Consider the following 26,775-nt stretch of genomic DNA (forward strand, 5'->3'; position numbering starts at 1 on the left):
CTATTTGAAAAGAGAAGACTTTTAGCACAGTAAAAGACCCATATTGCACTTTTAAAACAAGCAGCAGTTCCATACTATGAAATCATTTAAGGGCTTTTAGTGCTTGTCTCTCAAATTCATTAACTTTACATTGCTGTTTTATTTACTTTTGTTGTTTATATCTTTTGGATTAATGTCTGGTCTCGTTCAGATTTATTACGTGTTTCTTCCTCTAGGATGAAAACAATTTTGGTGTGTATATGTTTGTTTTTGTACAGAGGCCTCTGTGTGTGTGTGTGTGTGTGTGTGTGTGTGTGTGTGTGTGTGTGTGTGTGTGTAGGCCAGAGGTCAACCTTGGGTGTTATTCCTTGGGTGCTGTCTACCTTGTTTCTTGAGATGGTTTCTCGTTGGCTTGGTACTTCGAAAATAGGCTGGCCGGTTGCAGTGGGTCTGCCCCATGCCCTGCTTTTTTTAGATCTGTGGTTTCTGGTAGTCCTCATGCTTGCTCCTTTGTGTGCACACAAGGTCTCATGAGTAGCCTTGGCTGGCCTGGAACTTGCTCTGTAGACCAGGCTAGTCTGGAATCCTCTGCCTCCTGAATTCGGCTGTAAGGGACTAAAGACTGCCCCAGCACAGCAGCCATGTCAGAGCCGGGCCCTCACGCTTTCTTGGTTCTTTTTTTTTTTTTTTTTTTTTTTCCCCGGAGCTGGGGACCGAACCCAGGGCCTTGCGCTTCCTAGGTAAGCGCTCTACCACTGAGCTAAATCCCCAGCCCCACCCTCACGCTTTCTAAGACAAGTACTCCACCAACCAAGAGATCTTGGGTTTGGATTTATTAAGGATTATGGAAATATTAAGGATTTTGCTTCTGATTCCTTTTGTTCAATATAAGAAAACTGAAAAAATAACTAGGTATTTTCATCTTCAAACTTAAAAAAAATTACCAGCTTTTGCTTCATTAGTGTAGAAAACCATGCTTTGATTGTAATAGCAAAAGTACACCAGTCAAACATGATGCTAGAGTGCCCTTTTTAGCGCCTTCCTGCCGCCTGACTGTCATGTCCTTGTTTTACACAGGCTCACCGGCAGGAGATGGCCAAGCCCAGCCACAGCAGCTACGTCCTGCAGCAGCTAAACAACCAGAGAGAGTGGGGCTTTCTGTGCGACTGCTGCATCGCCATTGACGACACTTACTTCCAAGCACACAAGGCCGTGCTAGCTGCCTGTAGCTCCTACTTCAGGATGTTCTTCATGAACCATCAGCATAGCACTGCCCAGCTGAACCTCAGCAACATGAAGATCAGCGCCGAGTGCTTCGATCTCATTTTGCAGTTCATGTATTTAGGGAAGATTCTGACCGCTCCTTCCAGTTTTGAGCAGTTCAAAGTGGCTATGAACTACCTCCAGCTCTACAATGTTCCTGACTGCTTAGAAGATATACAGGACTCAGACTGTTCCAGCTCGAAGTGCTCGTCTTCCGCCTCCAGCAAACACAACAGCAAGATGATCTTTGGGGTGAGGATGTATGAAGACACAGTGGCTAGAAACGGCAGTGAAGCCAACCGGTGGAGTGCGGAGCCCAGTTCAACGGTGAATACGCCACATAACAGAGAGCCTGAGGAGGAGTCTTTACCGTTGGCCAACTTTCCTGAGCCACTGTTTGACGTGTGTAAAAAAAGTTCCGTGTCCAAGTTATCTACTCCAAAAGAACGTGTGTCGCGACGCTTTGGACGGAGTTTTACCTGTGACAGTTGTGGGTTTGGCTTTAGCTGTGAAAAGCTGCTGGACGAACACGTGCTGACCTGCACCAACAGGCACTCCTACCAGAGCACGGCGAGAGCCTACCACCGAGTGGTGGATGCTAGAGATGGGAAAGACAGTGCCATCAAAGCTGAACTCGGTGACAAGGGCTCTCCTACAGCGTTTTCTGCACACACAGACAAATACAGAGAAGACGCCAGCCAGGCGCCCGATGACTCAGCCTCGCCCACTGGGAGCAGAAAAAGCACTGTGGAGTCCGGCACAGCTGGTGAAGAGAAGAGCAGAGCTGCGGAGACAAAAAGAGTTGTCATCAAGATGGAGCCAGAGGACGTCCCTGCAGACGACATGAAGGACTTCACCATCGTCAAGGTCACCGAGAAAGACTGCAACGAGTCCACCGACAACGATGAGCTAGAGGACGAGCCCGAGGAGCCGTTCTACAGATACTACGTCGAGGAAGATGTTGGCATTAAAAAAAGTGGTAGGAAAACCCTAAAACCTCGGATGTCCGTCGGCGTGGATGAAAGGGGTGGTTTGGAGAACATGAGACCCCCAAACAACAGCAGCCCCAGACAGGAGGACGCCGAGAATGCGTCTTGTGAGTTGTGTGGGCTCACGATAACGGAGGAGGACCTGTCCTCTCATTACTTAGCCAAGCACATTGAAAATATCTGCGCATGTGGTAAATGTGGGCAGATACTTGTCAAGGGCAGACAGCTTCAGGAACACGCTCAGAGGTGTGGCGAACCTCAGGACCTGACGATGAACGGGCTGGGGAACACTGACGAGAAGATGGACATGGAAGAGAACCCAGATGAGCAGTCTGAGATAAGAGACATGTTTGTTGAGATGCTGGATGATTTCAGAGACAATCATTACCAAATAAACAGTATCCAGAAAAAACAGTTATTTAAACATTCTGCCTGTCCTTTTCGATGTCCTAATTGTGGCCAGCGTTTTGAAACTGAAAATCTAGTGGTGGAGCATATGTCTAGCTGCCTAGACCAAGACATGTTTAAGGGCGCCGTCATGGAGGAGAATGAACGAGATCACAGACGGAAACATTTCTGTAACCTGTGTGGAAAAGGCTTCTATCAGCGCTGTCATTTGAGAGAGCACTATACTGTTCATACTAAAGAAAAGCAGTTTGTTTGTCAGACATGTGGGAAGCAGTTTTTAAGAGAGCGCCAGTTGCGTCTGCACAATGATATGCACAAAGGCATGGCCAGGTATGTCTGTTCCATTTGTGATCAAGGAAACTTCCGAAAACATGACCATGTACGGCATATGATCTCGCATTTGTCTGGTGGTGAGACTATATGCCAGGTCTGCTTTCAGATATTCCCAAATAATGAACAACTGGAGCAACACATGGATGTCCATCTGTATACGTGTGGAATATGTGGAGCAAAGTTTAATTTGAGGAAGGATATGAGATCACATTATAATGCCAAGCATTTGAAAAGAACCTGATGGGTTTCTCCTGTACACATGTTTAGTTGCTAGGCAGAACACCAAAGCAAAGAGGAGATGAGCTATTTAGAACTGATTTTATAACAAGTGTTGAGGGAATCTTCAAGGCCCTTTTACTTTGAACGTTTTTGTTTAGGACCTTAAGTATATTTTAGGCATTAATGTTTATCATTTTTGTTGTTTTTGAGAGCATTCTTTGTTCCTAGTTTCTTAACTACCATTAAAATTACTTTTCGATGTAGACTGTTAAGTGGCTGTTATCCCTTCAATGACTATTAAAACTAGTTTTTTGGGTTTTTTCTTTTTAATTTTTTTTTGGGTTTTTTTTGTTTTGTTTTGTTTTTTTAACCAATAAGGTAAAAACTTTGCTATTTCTATGTACTTTCATTTTAAGGTCATCCTATGAAATTTTAAACCCAAGATTATTTACCATTCCTGCTTAAATTTTTATAGAATTTTAAAATAATTATTTAAAACTATTCTATTTGTTTTTAACTTTTTGTTTTTTGCTTTTTGGGTTTTTGGGGGTTTTTTTGTTTGTTTGTTTGTTTGTTTGTTTGGCGGGGGGCTTTTTGTCAGTTGTATAGTGGGGTGGCTACTATTCTCCCTTATAAATGAAATCTATATTCTTAAATTGACAAACTTATTAGGCAAGTGAGGTGCACTGAATCTAACCTTTAAGGTTGACATGGGCTCAATCTTGGCCTGAGATTGATGGACCTAAGGAAACTCCTATAAACGAACATTTCCTATAATTGATAAAATGTTATCATTTAATAATCACATTTAAAACTTATATTAAGTGTAAATCCCAATGACTTTGCCTCACTTGAGAAATTAGTGGGGATAAGCCATTTTGTTTTGTGATAATGAATTTAACTATGATAGTTAATTAAAAAAGACATCTTGTATTCATTAAAATATTTTAATTTAAAAATATTCTGATTTCTAAAGTGTGTTAGTTTATCAATTATTTTGTTTATAAATAGACTTTAATAGCTCTTTAGGAATATGACATCTAAAGAAAAATGATTTTTCATTTTTAAAATTACTTTGGAACTGAAATTTGAAAAAGCTGCCATGTATATTGATAAATCTAATAAAATAAAGAAATCAACTATAAATCTGGTTGTTCTATAAAAGTAGAGTGCACAAAAGTGTGTTGTGTTTTACACTAAGATTTGGAGAAAATGTGTTGTGGCAAATTACAGTTACTATGCTTTCTATATCATTTTCTGTAAAAGATGCAAGATTTGAGGACTATAAAGTAATCACAGCATACAAATGGAAACAGCTTCTACCTTTCAGGTAACGCAGTCACTGACAGGGTCTATCAGTTATGTGTGAACTAAAACACTGGCAAAATAACCCACCAATAAACACAGCTACCGAATAGAATGCCTTTTAATGTGAATTACTTTGAACACCCTTCTTAATACTGAAAAGGGTTTTAGTTAACATCTATATTTAAAAGTATACTGAGTGTGGACAGCAGTTTAAAAGCATTGCTCTTTTTTGCTCTTTGCTCTCCTGATTTTTAAGATGTGCAAATCACATTTTCACCTGCCATTCGCATAAAAGCACAGGTTGCCAAGAGAGTGGAGAGACGGGTTAGCTGGTGCGCAGCGAGCTGAAAGTCCAGGGTGAGCGCAGAGACCTGTGGCCGAGTGCTGAATTGCTAGTGAGGACAAATGGGATGCACCGGGCCAGGACAGAGTTAAACATGACTGTGAGGAGAAGCACAATGCACAAATGAGATCTTGAGCTGGTTTTGTTTTGTTTTTTTGTCCCGTGCCCCCCAGGTACATAGTTAACAAAAAAACTGGAAAAGTTCATTTTCAAATGTTCTGGATGTAATAGTTTAACAAATACTTAAAACTGAAGATGAAATATGAGGTGTATGCTTAGATTACTATTAGGAGTCTGATAAATGCTCTCTAACAAAGCCAGACATCAGAGAGTAGTGTGAAGGGAGAGGAGACAAACTGAAATGTTCAAATTATACAGTGTCTGAGGGGACCTGATTTTCTTGTGGTCACTTTTCCTGTCAGAATTTCTGTTGAAAAGATTTTCCCACAGTTAAAGTCAAAGGGGGGAATCCTCCTTAATTTAGTGTTTTAGTGTATGCTATCAATTAACAAATTAGCAAGCAAATGTATAAACATAATCTAGCATTACCCAGCTACGACACTTGCTTCAAAGAGGTAGGTTTGACGATGAGATCTGTTTCGTTAACTACATAGTAGACGTGGTTTGGGGGAATTAAGCCACAGGGTAGCACAGGTTTCTCCAAGCGGCATGTCCAATTTTCCTTAACAAGACAGGGCTCAGGCAAAGTTACTTAACTTGTAAAATTAAGGTGAATGAAAAGAGCCATTTCCTCTCCTCCCATCTCTCTCACCTTCCTTCCTGGGAGGGCCCAGAAAAGCCCCACCTCCTGTGCATGCTGCCTCTCCTCTTGGGTTGTCAAAGCCGGGATGGAATTGGCTGCTGCTTCTGACTTTGATGCTTCATACACTTTGAGGATCCAGATTTTCAGATCTGGAGAGGAAAAGAGGAACCAGAGAAGCATAGTATCTTTTCCCACTCTTCATGATGCTTTTCATTTGAAGGCCCATTTCTAGAACTTCAATAAACAACGAACAGTCTAATTGGACCTTTCTGCCTGGTGGTCCAGATCGAACCCAGACCTCCAGCATGCTAGACGGCTCTTCTCTCCTGAGCTATGTGCCGGAGTTCCCCTTTTGGAAACGACAAAAACCCTAGAGAAATAATCTGTCTCTAACAAGGTTGACACTACAACGTGGATAGATAATGTTTTTGTAAAGACTAGACCTCAGCGTCTTCCCCTTTCCCTTCTGTCTCCTAATCCGGGATCCTGCTGATCCTGCCTTAGCGTCCCGTGCTCTGTAGAGATGTAAGCTGACACATTTAGGTTCTTCGTTTTGCGAGGCAGGGTCTTGCTTTATAGCTCAAGAGAATTGGGAATGGAAGTCTCCATTCTTTTAGCCCTCCTCCAGGAGAGCTGAGATTACAGTAATGCAGCGCCGTGCCCAGCTAATTTCACATATTTTTAAAGTGAGAATTTTCAGAGAAATGACCCATGTGGGTAACATGGTCTCTAGCAAAAGTTTAATTCACTTTTAAACTTTTAACTCTGAGCAAAAAAAAAAAAAAAAAAATTAATTAGAAGAAAGGATTCCAGAGGGTACTGGTAAAAGATTTAAACTGAGTGTGGTAGTTTTATACCTATAACCCCAGCGAGCAGAGAGGCTAGGCTAGGTTCATGGTTACCACTTGAGTTCAGGGCTATATTGGTCTTTACGTGGTAAGATCGTCTCAGAAAAGTTAAAGACATTAATGTATACAGCTTGTTAAGACAGGACAGTAATGGGCTTGCAAAAATATGAACATAGGCCAGGTGTGGTAGTGTACCCCTTTAATTCCAGCACTCAGGAAGCAGCCAAGGCTGCACAGAGAGACATTCTCAGAAAACCGAATACAAAACAAAAACAAAGTGTGAATTTGAGCATACACCAATATATAGAAGTTATGGGAGGAGGCATAGGCTTTCAAGACATTTGACTAGGCTGATCCAGCTATAACTGAAGTACCAAGCTCCCGGTGGTTCTGAGCATGCCCAGGGTGTGCCCCAAAATGCCTGGTGGTAGTGGATGATGGTAATTTTCTCACTGGTTAAATCACTTTACATTTTACCTCTGAGAAATCTCCCTAAGAACCAGTGTAATAGTTTAGTATTGGAAAGTAAAACCTGTCATTAACACAAGACAAATCAGTACCAAAAGAAAAGCACCTGAACGTGTCTATGTACATATGGCTGAAAAGTTTAAAGTTGGACATACCTGATTTGAACTGGGTTTATCCTAACTTGAGAGCTGGGTATGATGTCACAAACTTATAAACACAGCATTTGGGAAGTTAAACCAGGAGCATTAACAGCTCAAGGCCAGCCTGGAGTATGTGATAACCTGTCACAAGTTGTTTGAAAGAAAGAAAAGAAAAGACATCTTTGAGAACAGCCAGAGCTATACAGAGAAACTGTCTCAAAACAACAAAAAAAAAAAAAAAAAAAAAAAAAAAAAAGGAAAGAAAAAGAGCTCCCAATCCCATTGATCTGTTTTGATCAGTTCCTCAGATGTGTTTACCATCCTCTCTTTCCCAATGCTTTCCCAAGTGCTTTCCAATGATAAAATTGGAAAATTCTCTACCATGAACTAGGATTGCAGAGTAGTGGCAGGTAAGGGGAGCATGTTTGTAGAATGCTGTCCTCCATGCTCTCTAGCTGTGGCTCAGTAAACTAGGGCTGCAAGCATGGGTGCTAGGAAACTTTCAAGTGACAACATCCTTGCCGTTAAGAGTTTGAAGTTTACATCCCGGATTAGGGAAACCATAACCTGTAGGCGGGTTCTCTGCAGTCCCAGCATCCCTTGCTTCAGGATTCTATACTCAGGCGTCTTGCATGCACAGTTTTAATTAAGCCTCATTCCTTTTGAGGTAAGTATACTAACTTTCCAGGTGGGGGACTAAGGTCCAGAGACAGACTTTCTCCTAAAGCGCACAAACTGTATACGTTAGACCTGGGGTTTGAACTTTAATCTATGACTTAGACTACATTCTTGTCTGTAATCATGAAGTTCTGTTCCATCTACAAAGAAGTGCCTTTCAGCATAGGACACATAGAAAGATCGTGTGAGGCTGTGCTCCTTGGTCATCTGCCATCGGTGGTGCCTTAGGTAAGGTGGCTGGTAGCTGTGGGACCTCAGGAACTGTATGAGGGAGAGTGTGAGAGTAGAAAGCCAGACTGGATTATAACAAGTCATTAAATGAGTTGTTTAAGACATAAATATGACGTGCTGAGAAATGTTTTTCATTTTGCTTCATTTAACCTTAAAATATTTGGCAGGATGGTTAGTTCTTTGGAGGCCCAGTAATCAGTTGAAAATTGATTTGGGTTCAGATTTCACATGTCTGTTTCTGGGACCTCCCTTTCTACTCTGTTCCTGCTCTGCCTCTTACTGTCTCCACCAGCCTCTATTTCCTCATACTGGCTGTGGAACTAATGAGTTGAAGTTAGATCTCCCTGAGAACAGAACAAGATAACAGAATAACCGGTTTCCTCCTTTCGCCCCATAGATGTGGAAACTCCTTTTTTTCCCTTTGGCCAGCAAACACATTCCCTTCCCCCACTGGTACAGTACTGTTGCTTTGCTAAAGGAATCTGCTTGAAAACAAAAGTTGGTTAGTCTTACAGTGTATAATCCCACTTATGAAAATGTCTATAGATTTCCAGGCAAGCTCCTCAAAAGAAGTGAGAGTTGGGGCTGGGGATTTAGCTCAGTGGTAGAGCGCTTACCTAGGAAGCGCAAGGCCCTGGGTTCGGTCCCCAGCTCAGAAAAAAAGAACCAAAAAAAAAAAAAAAAGAAGAAGTGAGAGTTGACCCCATGAAGTGACAGCTCTTAACCACGCCAGTCTAGCAGCACTTAAAACAAAAATAGTTAAGTAATGCTTTAAGGAGAACAATATGCATCCTTTGTTTTAAGTAAAAGGATGGGTTAGAGAAGGTTCTATTAATGGTACCAATATAGTCATTTAGATGGCCTGCTCTTCACTAACCCCTGTCAACTCTAGGTAAGGGTCTGATCTCATTAAAAACACAAAACCCAGTTCTTTCTAAAGGCAAAAAGAGAAGGGTTTTCATGTTTATGTGTGTCGGTGACAGATGGTAAATAAAAATGAACCAGAGAGCAGTGACAGCTTGTAGATCCATACTAGTTTTGAACTAACTTATTACCAACATTCATTTGTATAGGCATACACAAAAGTAACTGAAGTTAGCACTGAGTTTAAATCTTTAATTTCCTTATATTTAGGAGAACCAAATCACTGAGGCAAATTAGCAATGATATTCTTTGTATCAAAGCCCACACAGATCACTGGAGGGCAGGAGGCATCTAACTGAAATGCGATGTGGCAATTACAATTCAGTACATGGTCTATATTCAAATGTGTCATGTGCTGATCATCAAGTTAAGCATAAAAGCATTGGAAAGGCTAGTACCCAAGGAAGGTGACAAGAAGCCTTTCAGGACCACGAGTATTAATAATCTTGTATAAGAAACTTTGCATTAAAAACAAGGCCAGTCATGGTGGCATGTGCAGACCAGAGTTCAAGGCCAGCCTGGTGTGCAGAGTTCCAGAACAGCCAGGGCTACACAGAGAAAATCTCTCTCTCTCTCTCTCTCTCTCTCTCTCTCTCTCTCTTTCTCTCTCTCTCCTCATATATAGATATGACTAGGGTTAAACATACAGCCTTTAAGCTATCCTTAAAAGAATGTTTTGTTTTCTCCTTAAACCAACAGTTTACCTGGTTATTCACTCTATCAAGTGAATTCAAGTGAATAGATAGAGCTAGGGTTTTGTTTTGTTTTGAAGATAGTCTCAGGTAGCCCAGCCTGGCCTTGAACTTCTGATCCTCCTGCCTCTACCTCCCAAGTGCCAGTATCACAAGCGTGTATGCACAACCACAGTACTGTTTCTGGTGAAGCAAACTTAAACGCACAGATTACAAAAAGCACCTTTTCTTTCAAATGCTTATGTTCCCTAATGTGAGAAGACGTTTTAGGGAACCTTTTTTTTTAAAGGATATTAATATTAGGGCAAAACATTCCTGCAGAAATATCACTGTACCCAGTCCCAGGGGACAGGTTAGGGGAGTGGCGGACCTAAGACTAACCCTGGCCATGTTTGTACTTGGTTTTCATTTGCAGACTGTACACCTACTACCTGAAGAGAGTAGTGTTTGTGTGATGGCTGCAGACTAAAACCACGAACATTAAACTGTATGTCAGTCGGATGTCTGTCGTTAGCAAACACACTTCCTTCCCTCTCACTTGTAATCGATTCTCCATCCGTCACACAGACTTACCCAGCCATCCTTACTTAAATCATATGAATAATAAAAATAAAGGGTGCCTGTATTTGAACAATGATATCACTATGATACTTTATACTTGAAAGGTACAGTGCATTACATTTGAGAAGTAAGTTTGAGTTCTAGGAGCTGTTCTCTGGCTCCTACTCTGTGCCAAAGCTAAAATATTATGACCTAAGCATGATGTTGTCTTGTAGAGCAGTTGACTTGTGATACTATTTTTCTTGAGTTTTGTCTTTTTCTGTGTGGCAGTGGTGCAGTAGGGCCTTCTAAGCCTCTGGAGAAGTGACAGATCTGAATTTGGAGAGGACATGGGGAAGAACCATTCTTCAACAGATAATCTTTAAGTGCAGACCCAGGAAGTCAGGTTTGACGCGGCACCGTCTTTTCTGTCCTCCTGACAAACGTCATCATCCCTAAAGTTCCAGTTGCAAAGATCCAAGAAAACTCAATAAACATCACTTTGGAATCACCTTGTAACAAAACTGATTCACAGTGACTCTCCCAGTACTTATGGGAAATCTGCTAAAGAAAGGCTACTGTAAAAGTCATGTGACATCAATGATTAAAGCTACACTAAAATGAAACTTTGTCATGTATCTTCACGGATCTAGAATAATAGGGCTTGCTAGACTTCTTACATACATTATATATAGAGAGATAATTATGTATTTCCATAAAAACATCATTCTAAAAATAACCAAAATTGTAGCTTATATATTATGAAATGTACTTAAGCAGTTTAAAAGGATACTAAAAATATCTGTAGAGTGTAAGTAAAAGATGGGTAGTGAGAAAGAAAATCCAAGGCCAGTCCTTTAACAAGATAATGTAGCTATTATGGCAACAGAACACTGGTCTTCCTTTCTCACCAGTCACGCACTTGCTTGTGGATATTAGTGCAGCCTCTAAGTCTCTCGAAGAGGAGGAGCATTATTGTTCAGTAGTGGTAGATTTTCACAAATCATACATTATTTTCTTCCGAACTTACCACTACGACCCCTTAGTGTAGACTGTTTGTTAATCTCAGAACTAGTGTGTAGTGCCATGTAGACACGCTCTTCATGTCTCAACATAAAGCTAAGCACTAGATGAAATGGTAACATGCCTGTGGGAATCCTGAAGGAAGGATTCAGTGAGAGTCGAGTCTGGCTATGACCACAAATGCTTCGCTGCACATGCACTCTTTGACCGTAGGAATCCTAGGAGCATATTATTTCCTTATTGTGAATAGACTTTCTTTTACTTTTTGTTAACTATGTGACTAATTCCTGATTGCTTTGTTTGTGTGTGTGTGTGTACTATCAAATGTTTAAATGCTTATTCTGTTTTCATGCAAAATTCTTCAAATATTTTAATAAGTTACCCAATGAAACCTGTCTTAGGAAATGAAAAATGTAGTGGCACACACCTTTAATCCCAGGCAGTGGCAGGCTGATCTCTAAGTTCATGGCCAGCCTGGTCTACGTAATGCATTCCAGGCTAGCCAAGGGTATATAATGAGACTTGTCTTAAAAAATTTTTTTTATTAAAAATGGAAGAAAATCCTAACTCTGAGGTAGCAAGAACTTGAATACTGTTCTAGAAACTTTGGCTGAAAAGTCAGAGAAAGAGTCCACCCGGTAGCATACTGGTGATAGAGAAGAAAAGAGAGCAAAGAAGAAAGGTCCCCACAGAGCAAAGCCAGAGGCCAGGCATGGTGACAGTTGCCTGTAGTCCTAGTGCCTGGGAGGTGGGAGGGGCAAGAAAAGTTCAAAGCCAGCCTGGGCTATAGAGTTGAAGTCAAAGCCAGCCTGGGCTTCCTGAAACCCTATCACAGACAAAACACTAGTTTAAACACCCACCAGAGTTAATCTCTTTAGGGAACATTAAGGAAGCACATAGAACTGCAGGCTCCCTAAAATACATAGAAGACAGAGAAACTTTCCAGTAATTCAAGAAACCAGATCAAGATAGAAATGATTCAACGTTTTTTTATTACATTTTTATCACACTAGATTTACTAAAGAAAACGGCTTGGATTTTGACTGTACTAACCACATGTGTAATGAATTACAATAATTATAAGTGGCATACGTGCATATTATAATGTGATTATTTTCTATATGTTGTTTTAACTGTAATTTTTGGATTACATACAGCTATTTTTGTTGCATTTTAAAGTCCGTTGCTTTTACCTAATAAAAGTCCCTCCTCTACATCCGGAAGTTAAGCTGTCTGTATATTACTTTATTTGTATTGCATTGTTTTGCAAGCTGACTCTTTTTAAAACATAATTAGTCGGATAAGTTACCAACCCCTCCTGTCCTCTAGTGTCACTGTGATGTCACCAGAGGTGGTTATGTGTGGCCCAAAGAGAATTGGCTAAACTTTACTGCTGAATCCTGTTTTTTGTTTATTCGTTTCTGATACAGAAGAACAATTGGAAAATATTGTTTCATGGCCAACCTGAAAACAAATTCATTGGTGTATCCCTTGAGACAAAATAGTGATGTATAAAAATCTGATAAAGTAAAAAAATAAAATCTTTGACTTACTTAATAGCAAACATTTTATTATTCAAAGAAATAACTTATCCGGTATAATTTGCTTTCCCTATTTTCAGGTAAGGAACCTTTTATGTGTTGACAATAATGGAGTATTTGGTCTGCCTGTCCCCGTGAAAGGGCAGCCTTGCTTTGCCAGATTGTTTCGGACTGTTCCCCAAGGACCACGAGTCAGGGTCGCACAGAATGAAGAAAGCAATTTTTCTGCAGGTTCTGGGCACCTCTCCCAAAAAGCATCCCTCTGGGTCCAGGATTCTAGCTGGGCACACGGGACCTGGCCGTCTCCTCGCCCATGGTCCTGTGTATCTTCAGTTTAGCTGTAACTTAACACTAAGCTTTGGTTTGCTGGGGTTGTTTTTTTTTTTTTTTTTTTTTTTTTTTTTGAGGCAGCATCTCACTCTGTAGCCCAGGCTGCCCTAAACTGGTTCTGTCTCTGCCTTCGGAGTTCTGGAATTATAGGTTAAATCACTATACCAAATAAGGCAGTTTTAAGAGTGAAAGAAAACAAGTGGTGATTTTTTTTTCCTCCTGTGGGGACAAGGAACTGGAGGATTATTTTAAGGCCAGGCACTTTAGGGCTCATGAAGTAGTTCACCAGGTTACAGCGCTTATCACCAAACTTAAAGACCTGAGTTCGGTCCCCAGAACCATGTGAACACCAGCTCTCTCAAGTTGTCATCCTCTGACCTCTATACACACAAGGACATGTGTATGTGTATTCACACACAGTAAAGATGTATGAGGGGAAAACCAACAAAGGATACTTGAGACAGGAGGATCAAGGATAACCTGTCTCATGTAGCAAGACCCTGTCACCAAAAGGGATGGGGAGCACTTCAAAGATTTATAAAATGCACTGTTTATTAGAGACCTTAAATAGAAACATTAGCTGAACTCCAATCTGCTTATACAACCTCAAGTTGCAAACTCTTACTCATTTTCTCTTCAAGCCTCCTCAAAACAATGCCAACCCTAAGAGAGGTTGGGCTTGGGTGGGATTAAAAGGTCCCAGGACAATTCAGCCCTGTCCTCTACTGCCAGTGAACACTGGTACACTAGCGCACACATCACCTCAGGCCTCTGGTATACTAGTGCACACATCACCTCGGGCCTCTGGTACACTAGCGCACACATCACCTCGGGCCTCTGGTGCACTAGTGCATACATCACCTCAGGCCTCTGGTACACTAGTGCACACATCACCTCAGGCCTCTGGTATACTAGTGCACACATCACCTCGGGCCTCTGGTACACTAGCGCACACATCACCTCGGGCCTCTGGTACACTAGCGCACACATCACCTTGGGCCTCTGGTGCACTAGCGCACACATCACCTCGGGCCTCTGGTGCACTAGTGCATACATCACACATCACCTCAGGCCTCTGGTACACTAGCGCACACATCACCTCAGGCCTCTGGTACACTAGCGCACACATCACCTCAGGCCTCTGGTGCACTAGTGCACACATCACCTCAGGCCTCTGGTGCACTAGCACACACATCACCTCAGGCCTCTGGTGCACTAGTGCATACATCACACATCACCTCAGGCCTCTGGTACACTAGTGCACACATCACCTTGGGCCTCTGGTGCACTAGCGCACACATCACCTCGGGCCTCTGGTGCACTAGTGCATACATCACACATCACCTCAGGCCTCTGGTGCACTAGCGCACACATCACCTCAGGCCTCTGGTGCACTAGTGCATACATCACACATCACCTCAGGCCTCCTGTTAGCTTGAGATCTCCAGTGCAGATGTTTTCAGATAGGAACCTGTCTTACTGTTGGGCTCTGCAGTGTCGTTTAATACAGAAATGTGTAAGAGGATTTTTTCCTTACCCAGGGGAAAGGAGAAGTTGTTTTCAGATTGAAATGCTATGCCTTGGGTAATGTATAATAAAGTGAGTGAGCTGCAAATACAGTCTAGAGATAGATAAGGGGCATTACAGGCTTTGTGAACATGAAAACTTGGGTTCAATCAACACCAAGTCAAAAATCAAAACCCACCAGGCTAGGAATTCCTATGTCTTCCAGATACTCTTCTGGGTATGAGGGATTGATTTAAGAGTATTTACAGTATGTTAAAGCTCTTGAGCCTTTCACGAATCTGTGAAAATTGGATTAGAAAATATTTTGAAAACAGTCTATGTATGATCTGATAGGGAGAGGTTTTACCTGCTGGAAGTCAGTACTGGTTATATGTAAATAATGGGACTGAAGAATTTTGTTTCAGTTGAATGTTAGCTGCCATGTTAGTTGTCAATTGTAGGGGCTAGGGAGGTAGCTCAGTTGACAGAGAGCTTGCCTAGTATGCATGAAGCCCTACATTTAATCCTTATATGAATAAACTAGTCATGTTGGCACACGCTTATAATCTTAGCACTTGGGAGGGTAAGGCCAAGAATCAGGAGTTTGAGGTCATCTTCAGCCACATAGTGAGTTTGAGGTCAGTCTGGGCTACACAAGACCCTGTCTCAAAAAAAAAATCAATTATAATAATATAATAAAGATAAAATTATTAATAATCCTGCTATCTAAATTCTGGCATAGTTCTCATACCTAGTAGAATAAGATACAGAAGTTGGAGATGGTAACATAGTTCGTTGTTTAAGAACAGTTGCTGCAGGGTTGAGGATTTAGCTCAGTGGTTGAGTGCTTGCCTAGCATGCGCAAGGCCCTGGGTTCGGTCCCCAGCTCTGAAAAAAAGAAAAAAAAAAAAAAAAAAGAACAGTTGCTGCATGATTAACAGTACCAGAGTTTGCTGGGCTGTGATGGTGCATGTCTTTAATCCCAGCATTTGGGAGGCAGACAAGGGTAGATCTCTAAGTATGAGGCCAGCCTGGGCTACACAGAGAAACCTGTCTCCTCCTCCTCAACAACAACAACAACAACAACAACACAACAATGAGTCCCAGAGTTCAGATCCCAGCACATATATCGGGATGAATGCGCCCCACACATCCATAACTCCAGCCCTGAGGCTCTGAGTGGATGTGGGAAAAGGATGCTTGCTGGGGCTTGCTGACCTCCAGTCTACACAAACCACCAAAAGCCTCAGGTTCAGCAAGACAACCTGTCCCATAGGAGTGAGAGGAGAGTGACTGGGACATGTGCGAGTGAATGGACATGCATTCAGGTGAATGTATGTTGGCAGATAATAAAAAATAAAAACACAGAAGGGATGGAGAAATGGCTCAGCGGTTAAGAGCACTGACTGCTCTTCCAGAGGTCCTGAGTTCAATTCCCAGCAACCACATGGTGGCTCACAACCATCTGTGATGGGATCTGACGCCCTCTTCTGGTGTGTCTGAGGAGAGCAACAGTGTACTCACAAACATAAAATAAATAAATCTTAAAAATAAAAGCATACAGAAGTTGAGTATCTTCATTTTCACTTAATTATATCAAGGGCAATTTCCTGTGTTATTAAAAATCTTGTAAACAGGGGTTGGGGATTTAGCTCAGCGGTAGAGCACTTGCCTAGCAAGCGCAAGGCCCTGGGTTCGGTCCCCAGCTCTGAAAAAAAGAAAAAAAAATCTTGTAAACAGGGCTGGAGAGATAGCTCAGCAATGGAGGCCCTTGCAAACTTTCCATTTCCAGAGGGCCTGAGTTCAGTTTGCGGCACCCACCTCTAACCAACACATGACTACCCAGAAGCCCAGTTTCTTCGGCCTCTGTAGGCACATACATACCATACAGAGACAAAGACGCACATTTAAAACAAATCTTTTTTTTTTTTTTTGGTTCTTTTTTTCAGAGCTGGGGACCGAACCCAGGGCCTTGCGCTTCCTAGGCAAGCGCTCTACCACTGAGCTAAATCCCCAACCCCTTAAAACAAATCTTAAAAAGCAAAAAAGAGAGATGTGATGCTAAATGCTTCCAAGTGTTAATGCTAGTCTAGCATTAGTTTTAAAAATCTTGTGACTAGCTGGGTAGCTGGACAGAGGGTGCATGCCTTTAATCCCAGCACTTGGGAGGCAGAGGCAGACGGATCACTGTGAGTTCAAGGCCAGCCTGGTCTATATAATGAGTTCTGAGACAGCCAAGGCTAATAGGAAAGAAAAAAAATATAAATATATATGTACATGTTAAATATATGCACAAAAATCATATATACATATATAATACACAAACATAATTCACCATAGCATATATAATTGTTTTTTCTGTTAGATATTTATGCCATTTCCAATTTACTGTTACCACCATAATAGCACAGGCTTTTTCTATTATCTCCTGAGGAAGAACCTCACACAAATTAACATCAAATAAAGGGGATGGTCTCTTCAAGGCGAAAACAAAAACACTGCCCCACAGTCCTCCAGAAAGACTGCAGTAGTGGGCAGTCTTGGGAGGGCTTGCCTACTTTGCTACACCACTGGTAACACAATATCATCTGGTAAGAAGCTTGATTTACTAATGCGTAGTGGCCTGTGGTTTTAATTTTTTACTTACTTTGGGTTTCCTGTTTCAGTCTCTGGCTCATACTGGCCTGGAACTCACTATGCAGTGATCATCCCGCCTCTTGGTCCCGACTGTGGAGATTAGGTATGTGCCACCACTCCCACCTGGGCTGAGCTTTTAATGTGTTCTGAATTATAATTATCAAAAGAAAAAGAGCCTGTTTTAAAACATAATACACAGGAAACATAAAAGGTATTGACACAATGAGTATGTGTTTTTTTGTGTGTGTGTGTGTGTGTGTTTTTTTTTTTTTTTTTTGTTCTTTTTTTCGGAGCTGGGGACCGAACCCAGGGCCTTGCGCTTCCTAGGTAAGCGCTCTACCACTGAGCTAAATCCCCAGCCCCGAGTATGTGTTAATATTCTATGACTGAAGAAGTGTCACCTGAAAGTCCTATTACCGTATCTTTATGGAGAAGGCTCAAGATACGGTGTTCCATATGAACCATGTAATTTTACCAGGTGAAAAGTGAAAGCAGAAAAATTCAGCTAATAAAAACACAGGTATAACTGCTGCTGTCACCTCAGAAAATTGTTAAAATTGGTGGAAGACTGCAAGTTTTGTCTGCAACGACTGCATAAATGGGACATAGTTACTTCAGAAATGGACGTCTCCCTTTGACGGTCTAAGGGTCTCTGTATTTTCCAAGGGGGTTTGGGACAGGCAGCTCTCAGTCTTGTTTTGCTGAAATTATAAGGAGAGAGCCTGAGTCGTGTGCAGTGCTCTTGGAGGCCAGAAGAAGGCGTTGGATCCTTCAGAACTGGAGGTACAGATATTTGTTAGCCACCATGTGGCTGCTGAGAACCGAACCTAGGTCCTCTACAAGAGCAAGCCTCAAGCCTCTTAACTGCTGAGACATCTCTGCAGTCCGCTACCTTCCTTATTTAAAGATTCATTTTAAAATATATTTATAATAGTACAAATATAATGAAGGTGTTCTGTCTACACGGATGTGTACTTTCTGCTTGCCTAAGGTTTATTTATTGTTTTACTTATGTGCTTGCTTTTATGAGTTTATGTGCACTTGAGTACAAGAGCCCAAGGACGTCAGAAAACAGTGACATTCCCTGGAACTGGAGTTAATGGTGGTTTTATGTATGCTGGGAACAGAACCCAGGACCCTGCCAGAGTAGTTAGTACTCTTTATTGCTGAACTGTCTCTTCAGCTCCACCCCCCTCTCCTCTTCCATTGAACCTCCTTAGTGCTAGGTAAGTAAGCACGGACTACCATTTATGCTCTGATATTTTCTTTAATCCTTTCCTATTTCAAGTTTTTCTTCAATTTCTTTCATAGAAAATAGAGAATTGCAGTTACCAATGGCAAACGTGTTTTTGAAACTGTAAATTACATATCAGAATAGAAAGAATCTTTAAAACTTTTCCTGATTAAATTTTATAGAACTCTGAGCTGGAGAGATGGCTCAGAGGGTAAGCCCACTTACTGTTACACACACACACACACACACACACACACACACACACACACACACATTTTAAAAATAAGAAACTCTTTTAGATGTTTTATAGAAATCTGTCAACATTACCTTTTAGACAACGAAAACGTTCGTGTTTCTCATACAAAAATTCTTCTCCTTTACTGTCTCTCACATAACTTACTAGCCAGTTTCAAAGGGGTGGTTCTCTCCTGAGGCTTCAAAGACAAAAATAAATCCCAACAGCACAAAAAGCTGCTGAACATATCCCGGTTCCAGTCTTCAATTCTTTTTTTCTTTTTTTCGGAGCTGGGGACTGAACCCAGGGCCTTGTGCTTGCTAGGCAAGCCATTCTTCGATTCTTAACTCATCTGCCCTCACGTTGCCCACACTCCAATACCTCAACCTGGTAAAGAATGCTTTTCCTACAGTCCTCAACAGAATTAGGCATGTCACCTCCTCAGGGATGCTCTGACATGTTCCCTCAGGCTCAGTGTGCCCCTCTCTGCCTTGTGTTCTCACTGGACTTCTCCCGATTTCTGTTTACCCTTCTCACACAATGGCCTAAGGACGGATCAGTTCCTTTTTTCTTCTCATCTCCTATTGGGCACCTGTCAGTTTTAAGGCGACGACTGTCCTCAGCTTCCCATCCGTAAGGTGAAGCGGGCGGTGGCTCTACATTACAGGTCTCCGTTTTCCTCCAGGAGTCCTTTTACAGGAGCCAGCTTCTGCCCACCCCCTGGTACCAGAGAGTACTTTCCAGAATTATTTTCATATTCCGGCTAAACAAGAGCCAAAGATGTTCACTCTTTCTCATCTACCTCCTCTCACAAGTCTGTGCTGCCAACCTAACTTCTCCGCAGGAAAAAGTCTCATTCAACCGAACTCCGCGCCAAATGACTAGTTCCTAAACAGGATCGCGTATGCGGGGACCGGAGTCAGAGGGTGACACTGCCGCGAAGTAGTCAAAACTGCCTATTAGGGCGCTTGAAAGAAGCTAAACCAGGAAAGCGGAGAGAGAAGCTTGGACCGAGGCCGGGCAGCGGGTCCGAGCAAGGAGGTGGCTCGGGGGCCGTGCTTCTCGCACTGGCGGGAAAGCCACCCGCCTCCCGGGTAAGCACCGCGCACGCAGCCTTCCCCCGCCGCGCACTCTCCGAGACGCGCGAGGGGAAAAACTCGCACCCGCCCAACTTCACAGTCCCCGCCCTGGAACCACCCCGCACCCAGCTCCGGTCCCCGCTGCAGGAACAGCAGAGGCGGGAAAGACGAGAGCCGATCCCAGCCGTTCTTTTTTCGATGCAACCGTCTCAGAAAGAATTTCGACCCCGGGAGCCTTCGGGAGGCCAGCGCCCTTTCCGTGCTGCCTCTGCGCGCCCCGCCCCGCGCCGCGCCCCAGCGCCACACTCTTCGGGTTCCGCGCTGTTCATTGGGCATCTGCCCCGCCAATCTAAAAGATGTCAACGAATCACGCTTTATAAAAGGCAAAGAGAGAGGGGAAAGGGGGCTTTTCACGCTGGCTCCCTTGGCGCGAGCTTAACGCCCCCAAGCGGCTGGAGGCACTGGGCGGGGCTCATTTGCATAACGGCCGCCCCTTGGTCTCCCTGCTGGGGGCTGGAGTCCCGCTCTCACCCACCTAGATATCTGTTGGACCACCGGCTGGTCACTCCGACCAGGCAAGCCTGTGGGATCGCTGGACGGGTTGGAGCGGGCGGGCCCGGGGACCGATTGGCTCTGAGAGTTTCCAGAAGGCAGGGGGTGGGGTGGGAGGACGACTATAAGACGGAGAAGCCCAGCAGGGGGATCCGGGAGACGCTAGTCGCGCTCGTGGAGAGCAGTGCGAAGCGACCGTTGGCTCGGGTCCCGGCTTGCCTCTCCTGACTCTTTCGTCCTAACGTTGCTTTGCCTGTTTTTCAGTCAGGATGTCCGCCCGCGGCCCGGCTATCGGCATCGACCTGGGCACCACTTACTCGTGCGTGGGGGTCTTCCAACATGGCAAGGTGGAGATCATCGCCAACGACCAGGGTAACCGGACCACCCCCAGCTACGTGGCCTTCACCGACACCGAGCGCCTTATCGGCGACGCCGCCAAGAACCAAGTGGCCATGAACCCCACAAACACCATCTTCGACGCCAAGCGGCTGATCGGACGGAAGTTCGAAGACGCCACGGTGCAGTCGGATATGAAGCACTGGCCGTTCAGAGTGGTGAGCGAAGGTGGGAAGCCCAAAGTGCAGGTGGAATATAAAGGGGAGATGAAGACCTTCTTCCCTGAGGAGATTTCTTCCATGGTCCTCACTAAGATGAAGGAGATCGCCGAAGCCTACCTGGGGGGCAAGGTGCAGAGCGCAGTCATCACTGTTCCTGCCTATTTCAACGACTCGCAGCGCCAGGCCACCAAGGATGCGGGCACCATCACCGGTCTCAATGTATTGCGTATCATCAACGAACCCACAGCAGCGGCCATCGCTTATGGCCTGGATAAGAAGGGCTGCGCGGGCGGCGAGAAGAACGTGCTCATCTTTGACCTGGGCGGGGGCACCTTCGATGTGTCCATCCTCACCATCGAGGATGGCATCTTCGAGGTCAAGTCCACGGCCGGCGACACCCACCTGGGTGGCGAAGACTTCGACAACCGTATGGTCAGCCACCTGGCGGAGGAGTTCAAGCGCAAACACAAGAAGGACATTGGGCCCAACAAGCGCGCCGTGCGCCGGCTGCGCACCGCCTGCGAGCGCGCTAAGCGCACCCTGAGCTCGTCCACGCAGGCCAGCATCGAGATCGACTCGCTGTACGAGGGCGTGGATTTCTACACGTCCATCACCCGCGCCCGCTTCGAGGAGCTCAACGCCGATCTCTTTCGAGGGACTCTGGAGCCGGTGGAAAAGGCGCTGCGCGATGCCAAGCTAGACAAGGGCCAGATCCAGGAGATAGTGCTGGTGGGCGGCTCTACCCGCATCCCTAAGATCCAGAAGCTCCTGCAGGATTTCTTCAACGGCAAGGAGCTGAACAAGAGCATCAATCCCGACGAGGCGGTGGCCTACGGCGCCGCCGTGCAGGCGGCTATCCTCATTGGCGACAAGTCTGAGAACGTGCAGGATCTGCTGTTACTCGACGTGACTCCCTTGTCGCTTGGCATTGAAACAGCTGGCGGTGTCATGACCCCACTCATAAAGAGAAACACCACCATCCCTACCAAGCAGACGCAGACCTTCACTACCTACTCAGACAACCAGAGCAGCGTGCTGGTGCAAGTGTACGAGGGCGAACGGGCCATGACCAAGGACAATAACCTCTTGGGCAAGTTCGACCTAACTGGGATCCCTCCAGCACCCCGCGGGGTCCCCCAGATCGAGGTCACCTTTGACATCGATGCCAACGGCATTCTTAACGTCACTGCTGCAGACAAGAGCACCGGCAAAGAAAATAAAATCACCATCACCAACGACAAGGGTCGTCTGAGCAAAGACGACATTGACCGGATGGTGCAGGAGGCAGAGCGGTACAAATCGGAAGATGAAGCTAATCGCGATCGCGTGGCAGCCAAAAACGCGGTTGAGTCCTATACCTACAACATCAAGCAGACGGTGGAAGACGAGAAACTGAGGGGCAAGATTAGCGAGCAGGACAAAAACAAGATTCTCGACAAGTGTCAGGAGGTGATCAACTGGCTTGACCGAAACCAGATGGCAGAGAAAGATGAGTACGAACACAAGCAGAAAGAGCTTGAGAGAGTGTGCAACCCCATCATCAGCAAACTTTACCAAGGCGGTCCAGGCGGCGGCGGCTCCTCTGGAGGACCCACCATTGAGGAAGTGGACTAGGCTTGCGCTGGAGTCCGCGTAAACCTCTTTTCCTTTCTTTCTTTTCTTTTCTTTTTCTTTTTCTCCCTTTTGTTTTGGTTTCTTTGAAATGTCCTTGTGCCAAGTAAGATCTGTTGTTGGAAGTCTTTAGCCTGGTGCATACATATGAAAGGAAAGGTGCAACAACTTAGTTTAGTTATAAAAAGTTAGTTCTAAAGTTTGATTTGGGGGAAAAATGAGGTTTCTCTTTAATGCATTTAGAGCGATTGCTGATTTGAGCTTTTGTTGTTGTTGTTAAGCTTAAGTATGTACGTGGAGATTTGCTTGAAATGAGAAACCTGATGTTTGCACACCTGTCCTATGGAAGCTTGGTTACACTAAGATACAGAGAAGCTTGAATTATTTTTATGTACTATGAGATGAAAGTAAACACTGCGGTAATAAAGACAGGTATATTCTGTAAACACATAAATGCACATTCAAAGTAAAGCTGAAATTGATCTCAAAATTGCTGTCTGCTGTTTTCAGTCTCTTATGTTTGACTCACGTCGCTCTTTAAGAAAATGTGCTGTGAAGTTTGTCTAATCCACTTTTCTCTAATTCTCAGACGAAGCGCCTGCCTCAAATCACCAATTTAAGGGGTGAAGAATCTTGGTTAACCTTTAGCATACAGAAACCTGATGGGGTCTTTTCAGGTGAATCTAAACTCCTAAGTCCTGGCTTTAGTATCCAGCTCTAAGACAACAGCAACAAGGCCATCTGAATGTTGCAGGGAAGTACAAGCGGGACTCTAGTCCTGTACAAGGTAGTTTTTCTCCAGAGTAACAAAAATGACAGCATCTTTCTCAATAGCCCAAGGGGCACAGAAACATGGGCTCTGATACACAGGGTCCTGAAACAGGAGCCAGCAGGCAGGTTTCAAGATGATGCAATGTTGAGTCCCAGTGTGTTGGGACTTGTTTTTACTTCCTATAAAGCCTCTCAACTGTCTGAGCTTATGGCAAATTCCCTAAGAACCTGAGTGGGAGTTTTAATTACTTCCCTTTTGAAGATCTTAGAGCTTTTACACTACCTGTCTCAAATCACTACTACAGTTCTTTTTTAAAAGATTTTTTTTTTTTTAAGATTTATTTATTTATTATATACAAGTACACTGTAGCTGTCCTCAGATACACCAGAAGAGGGCATCGGATCTCTTTACAGATGGTTGTGAGCCACCATGTGGTTGCTGGGAATTGAACTCATGACCTCTGGAAGAGCAGTCGGGTGCTCTTAACCGCTGAGCCATCTCTCCAGCCCTACAGTTCTTTTTTAAAATCACATTTGTTTGGGGGTGGACAAGTCGTGTGAGTGGTTCTCTCTACTATGTGTGTCCCCAGGATTGAACTCAGGTTTTTGAGTTGGTAGCAAGTATCTTTACCTGCTGATCCATTAGGGTTTTAGTTTTTTGGGGGTTTTGTTTGTTTTGGTGGGTTTTTTTTTGTTTTTGTTTTTGTTTTTTGTTTTTTGTTTTTTTTTTTTTTGGTAAATTTTTTTTTCTTTTTCGGAGCTGGGGACCGAACCCAGGGCCCTGCGCTAAGTCCCCAACCCCTGTTTGTTGTTTCTTTTGTTTTGTTTTGTTTTGTTTGGCATGGTTTGGTTTGGTTTTTTGAGATAGGGTTTCTGTGTAGCCCTGGCTATCCTAGAACTTGCTTTGTAGACCAGGCTGGCTCTTGCATTCAGATCTGCCTGCCTCTGCCTCCTGAATGCTGGGATTAAAGGTGTGTATGACCATTGGCTGGCTAGGTTTTATTTTTTAATGGAATTACATTTTAAAGTTCATTTAGGAGGAATTTGGGGGAGTTTTAGTAGTTAATTTGAAGATGCATAATTTTAACAGCACATAGACATTTTATCTTTTTTACATAAAATTTTGCTTCATTTTTAAAATATTAGTGAGTTTTAGAAGCTATATTTCCAACTTATTGTGGATCCTTCTTTGTTAGTCACAGATTTATTTTTAGAAAAATAGTTGTGTCAATTTAAAAATTAGAAGCAAGGGGTTGGAGAGATGACTCAGCGGTTAAGAGCACTGACTGCTCTTCCAGAGGTCCTGAGTTCAAATCCCAGCAACCACATGGTGGCTCACAACCATCTATAATGAGATCTGATGCCCTCTTCTTTTGTGGCTGAAGAGAATGACAGTGTACCTATATGAAATTTTTTTTTAAATTAGAAGCAAGGATATTGGGTTTAGAAATGACTGTCACATTATAGTTGACCCCTATGTAATAGATAGACCCTTTTTTTTTTTTTAACAAGGCTCACTTAGATGGGGAAGGAAGATAAATAGACAGTTGTAAAACTGCTTCAGAATACTTACAACATTTTCAAAGATTATACTTTGGAAATGTGGAGGCAGATTAATTAATCTATGCTGGTGTGACACTAGTGAAAGCTTCCAGCAATGGACATTAAAGGATGTAGTGAAACAACTACACAGGCTATCCCATAAACATTTGGTGAAGTACTTTGGTACTAATAGATTTAGAATGATTGTTGAGACAGTGTGTTAAGTAGCCCAGGCTAGCCTGGAGCCACACAGGTTAACCTGTGTAGTAGAGGATGACCTTGAGCTGCTGATGCCTTCATCTCCCAGATGCTGCCATCTCAACTTCATGGCCAACACCCCTGGCCTAAAGTTACTTTTTTTTTTTTTTTTTAAGACAGCCCTAGGTATCCTGGAACTCACATAGACAAGGCTGACCTCTAATTTACAAACGAGAGATCCACCCACCTCTGCCTTCCAAGTGCTGGGATTAAAGGCTTTAAAGTGACTTTTTAACACAAGTTTTACCAGGACAATATCCATTCTATTGCTCTTTCATTAGTCCTGTATTAGTTCAAGGCTGTTTGGTTGATTTGGTTTTTATTTTCCAATCTTGAGGAGTGGGTTACTTGAGGGCAATATTGAACTTGGTACTTTGTTCATGCTAGCTGAGCACCCAGAATCCCTGTCCTCTAAGGAAAACATCCCTGCTCCAACTTCAAACGATAAGGCCTTTCTACAAGTGGAGTTGGTATGATTCACCTCGGGTCTCTAAAGAATGACCACTACGACGTGGTCTGACCTCTGAACTCTGACCTCTTGCCATCACACCAACCTGGATGTATTACATACCTCTTTTCCTGTTATTTTGAAACGTAATTTGTAAAAACTAGCCTTTTTGTGGGGGACCTTTTAAACTTTTAATTCTATCTTCTCAAATGTATCTAGATTTGAATATTACTAAGATAAAGCCACTAAAATAACCACTGTTTCCAGGAGTTAATTGAAACCAGTAACTCAAGAACACCTGGGAACTCCTTACCAGATGAGATCCTAGCCCTGGTCAAATAACAGTGGAAACAATGCTTGCTCTTAGGGGGGGTTAAGTTACAGCCCACAGAATAATTAGCATCATTCGAACTTCCAAGTAGTAGCTGGAGCAACTAAAGCAAATGCAACATGTTTAAGAATAGAAGCTGAGGGATTAAAAAGGGTCATTTAAAACAGGCACATTTGTATCTGAATGTCTGATGACTATGTCTCCGGTTTAAATGGAGGCAGTCTATCAAAATAAAGTATACTGTTTACAGTAATTGAGATCTGTGACATTTTGAAAGAATCTCTAAAATTTTTTTAAAAGATTTATTTAATGTATATGAGTACACTGTAGCTGTCTTCAGACACACCAGAAGAGGGCATCAGAGCTCATTACAGATGGTTGTGAGCCACCATGTGGTTGCTGGGATTTGAACTCAGAACCTCTAGAAGAACAGTCAGTGCTCTTAACTGCTAAGCCATCTCTCCAGCCCTAAGAATCCCTAAATTTCTTACAGCATTTTGTTTGTATAACGGAAAGGGACGAACACTTGTATGCATCTTAGGGGATATTAATGTAGCTTACATGATACTTAACAGATCACCCACTCAATATTCACAAAAGGCTTAATGAGAATAGTTTTTGAGAATTTTTATGAGTATGGATCTTTTCCCCATATGTTTATCTATACACCATGTGTGTGCCTGGTACCCACTGAGGCTAGAAGAGGGCATCCGATCTTTGGGAACTAGAACTTATGAGCTTCCACACTGGTGCTGGGCGTTGAACTTGGGTCCTCTGCCAGAGCAGCGAATGCTCTGACCACGGAGCCATCTTTCCAGCCTGTTCTGTTTTAGAGTTGTTGTGTGTTTGCATTCCTGCCACAGTGCACATGCGGAAGTCAGAAGATAACCTGTGAGAGTGGGAGCTCTCCTTCCACCACATGAGCCCTAGGGCTTGAACTCGGGCATCTCGACCAGCACTTTTACCCACCGAGTCCTCTCACTAGGCAAGCATC

At 43.4% G+C, this 26,775-nt stretch overlaps 2 protein-coding genes and 1 long non-coding RNA gene across 10 annotated transcripts in view; 2 read left to right on the plus strand and 1 right to left on the minus strand.

Moving 5' to 3' along the window:
• Window positions 1-19,994, plus strand: part of Zbtb1 (zinc finger and BTB domain containing 1) — a 31,514-nt gene extending 11,520 nt beyond the window's left edge. For 3 of the 7 annotated variants that reach the window (XM_006240241.5, XM_006240243.5, XM_039112272.2), the window contains exon 2: window positions 1,057-4,337. In XM_006240241.5, coding sequence (XP_006240303.1) covers window positions 1,072-3,213 — 2,142 coding nt within the window. In that variant the 5' untranslated portion in view covers window positions 1,057-1,071 and the 3' untranslated portion in view covers window positions 3,214-4,337. Of the gene's footprint in view, window positions 1-1,056; window positions 4,338-10,417; window positions 12,709-17,192 lie in introns of those variants that run through there. The other 4 variants (XM_063261928.1, XM_039112274.2, XM_039112273.2 and 1 more) reach the window with 3 other exon arrangements.
• On the minus strand, window positions 3,677-17,285 carry LOC120103556 (uncharacterized). Its single transcript, XR_005506041.2, has 3 exons — window positions 17,174-17,285; window positions 15,278-15,414; window positions 3,677-7,202 (listed from the first exon to the last, which is right to left on the minus strand). It is a non-coding gene; the product is annotated as an uncharacterized LOC120103556 (long non-coding RNA).
• A 152-nt stretch (window positions 19,995-20,146) lies between the features above and the next one.
• Window positions 20,147-22,921, plus strand: Hspa2 (heat shock protein family A (Hsp70) member 2). 2 transcript variants are annotated; one of them, XM_006240247.5, is made up of 2 exons: window positions 20,147-20,286; window positions 20,528-22,921. In XM_006240247.5, the coding sequence occupies exon 2, from the start codon at window positions 20,533-20,535 to the stop codon at window positions 22,432-22,434; it is 1,902 nt and encodes a 633-aa protein (XP_006240309.1). In that variant the 5' UTR covers window positions 20,147-20,286; window positions 20,528-20,532; the 3' UTR covers window positions 22,435-22,921.
• The last annotated feature ends 3,854 nt before the right edge of the window (window positions 22,922-26,775 follow it).

The sequence above is a fragment of the Rattus norvegicus genome, chromosome 6 (genome assembly GCF_036323735.1).
Source record: "Rattus norvegicus strain BN/NHsdMcwi chromosome 6, GRCr8, whole genome shotgun sequence".
NCBI classification, from domain to species: domain Eukaryota; kingdom Metazoa; phylum Chordata; class Mammalia; order Rodentia; family Muridae; genus Rattus; species Rattus norvegicus.

Bases quoted from the DNA above. Each gene is read 5' to 3' on its own strand.
- Hspa2 (XM_006240247.5), top strand. From the start codon at position 20,533: ATGTCCGCCCGCGGCCCGGCTATCGGCATCGACCTGGGCACCACTTAC.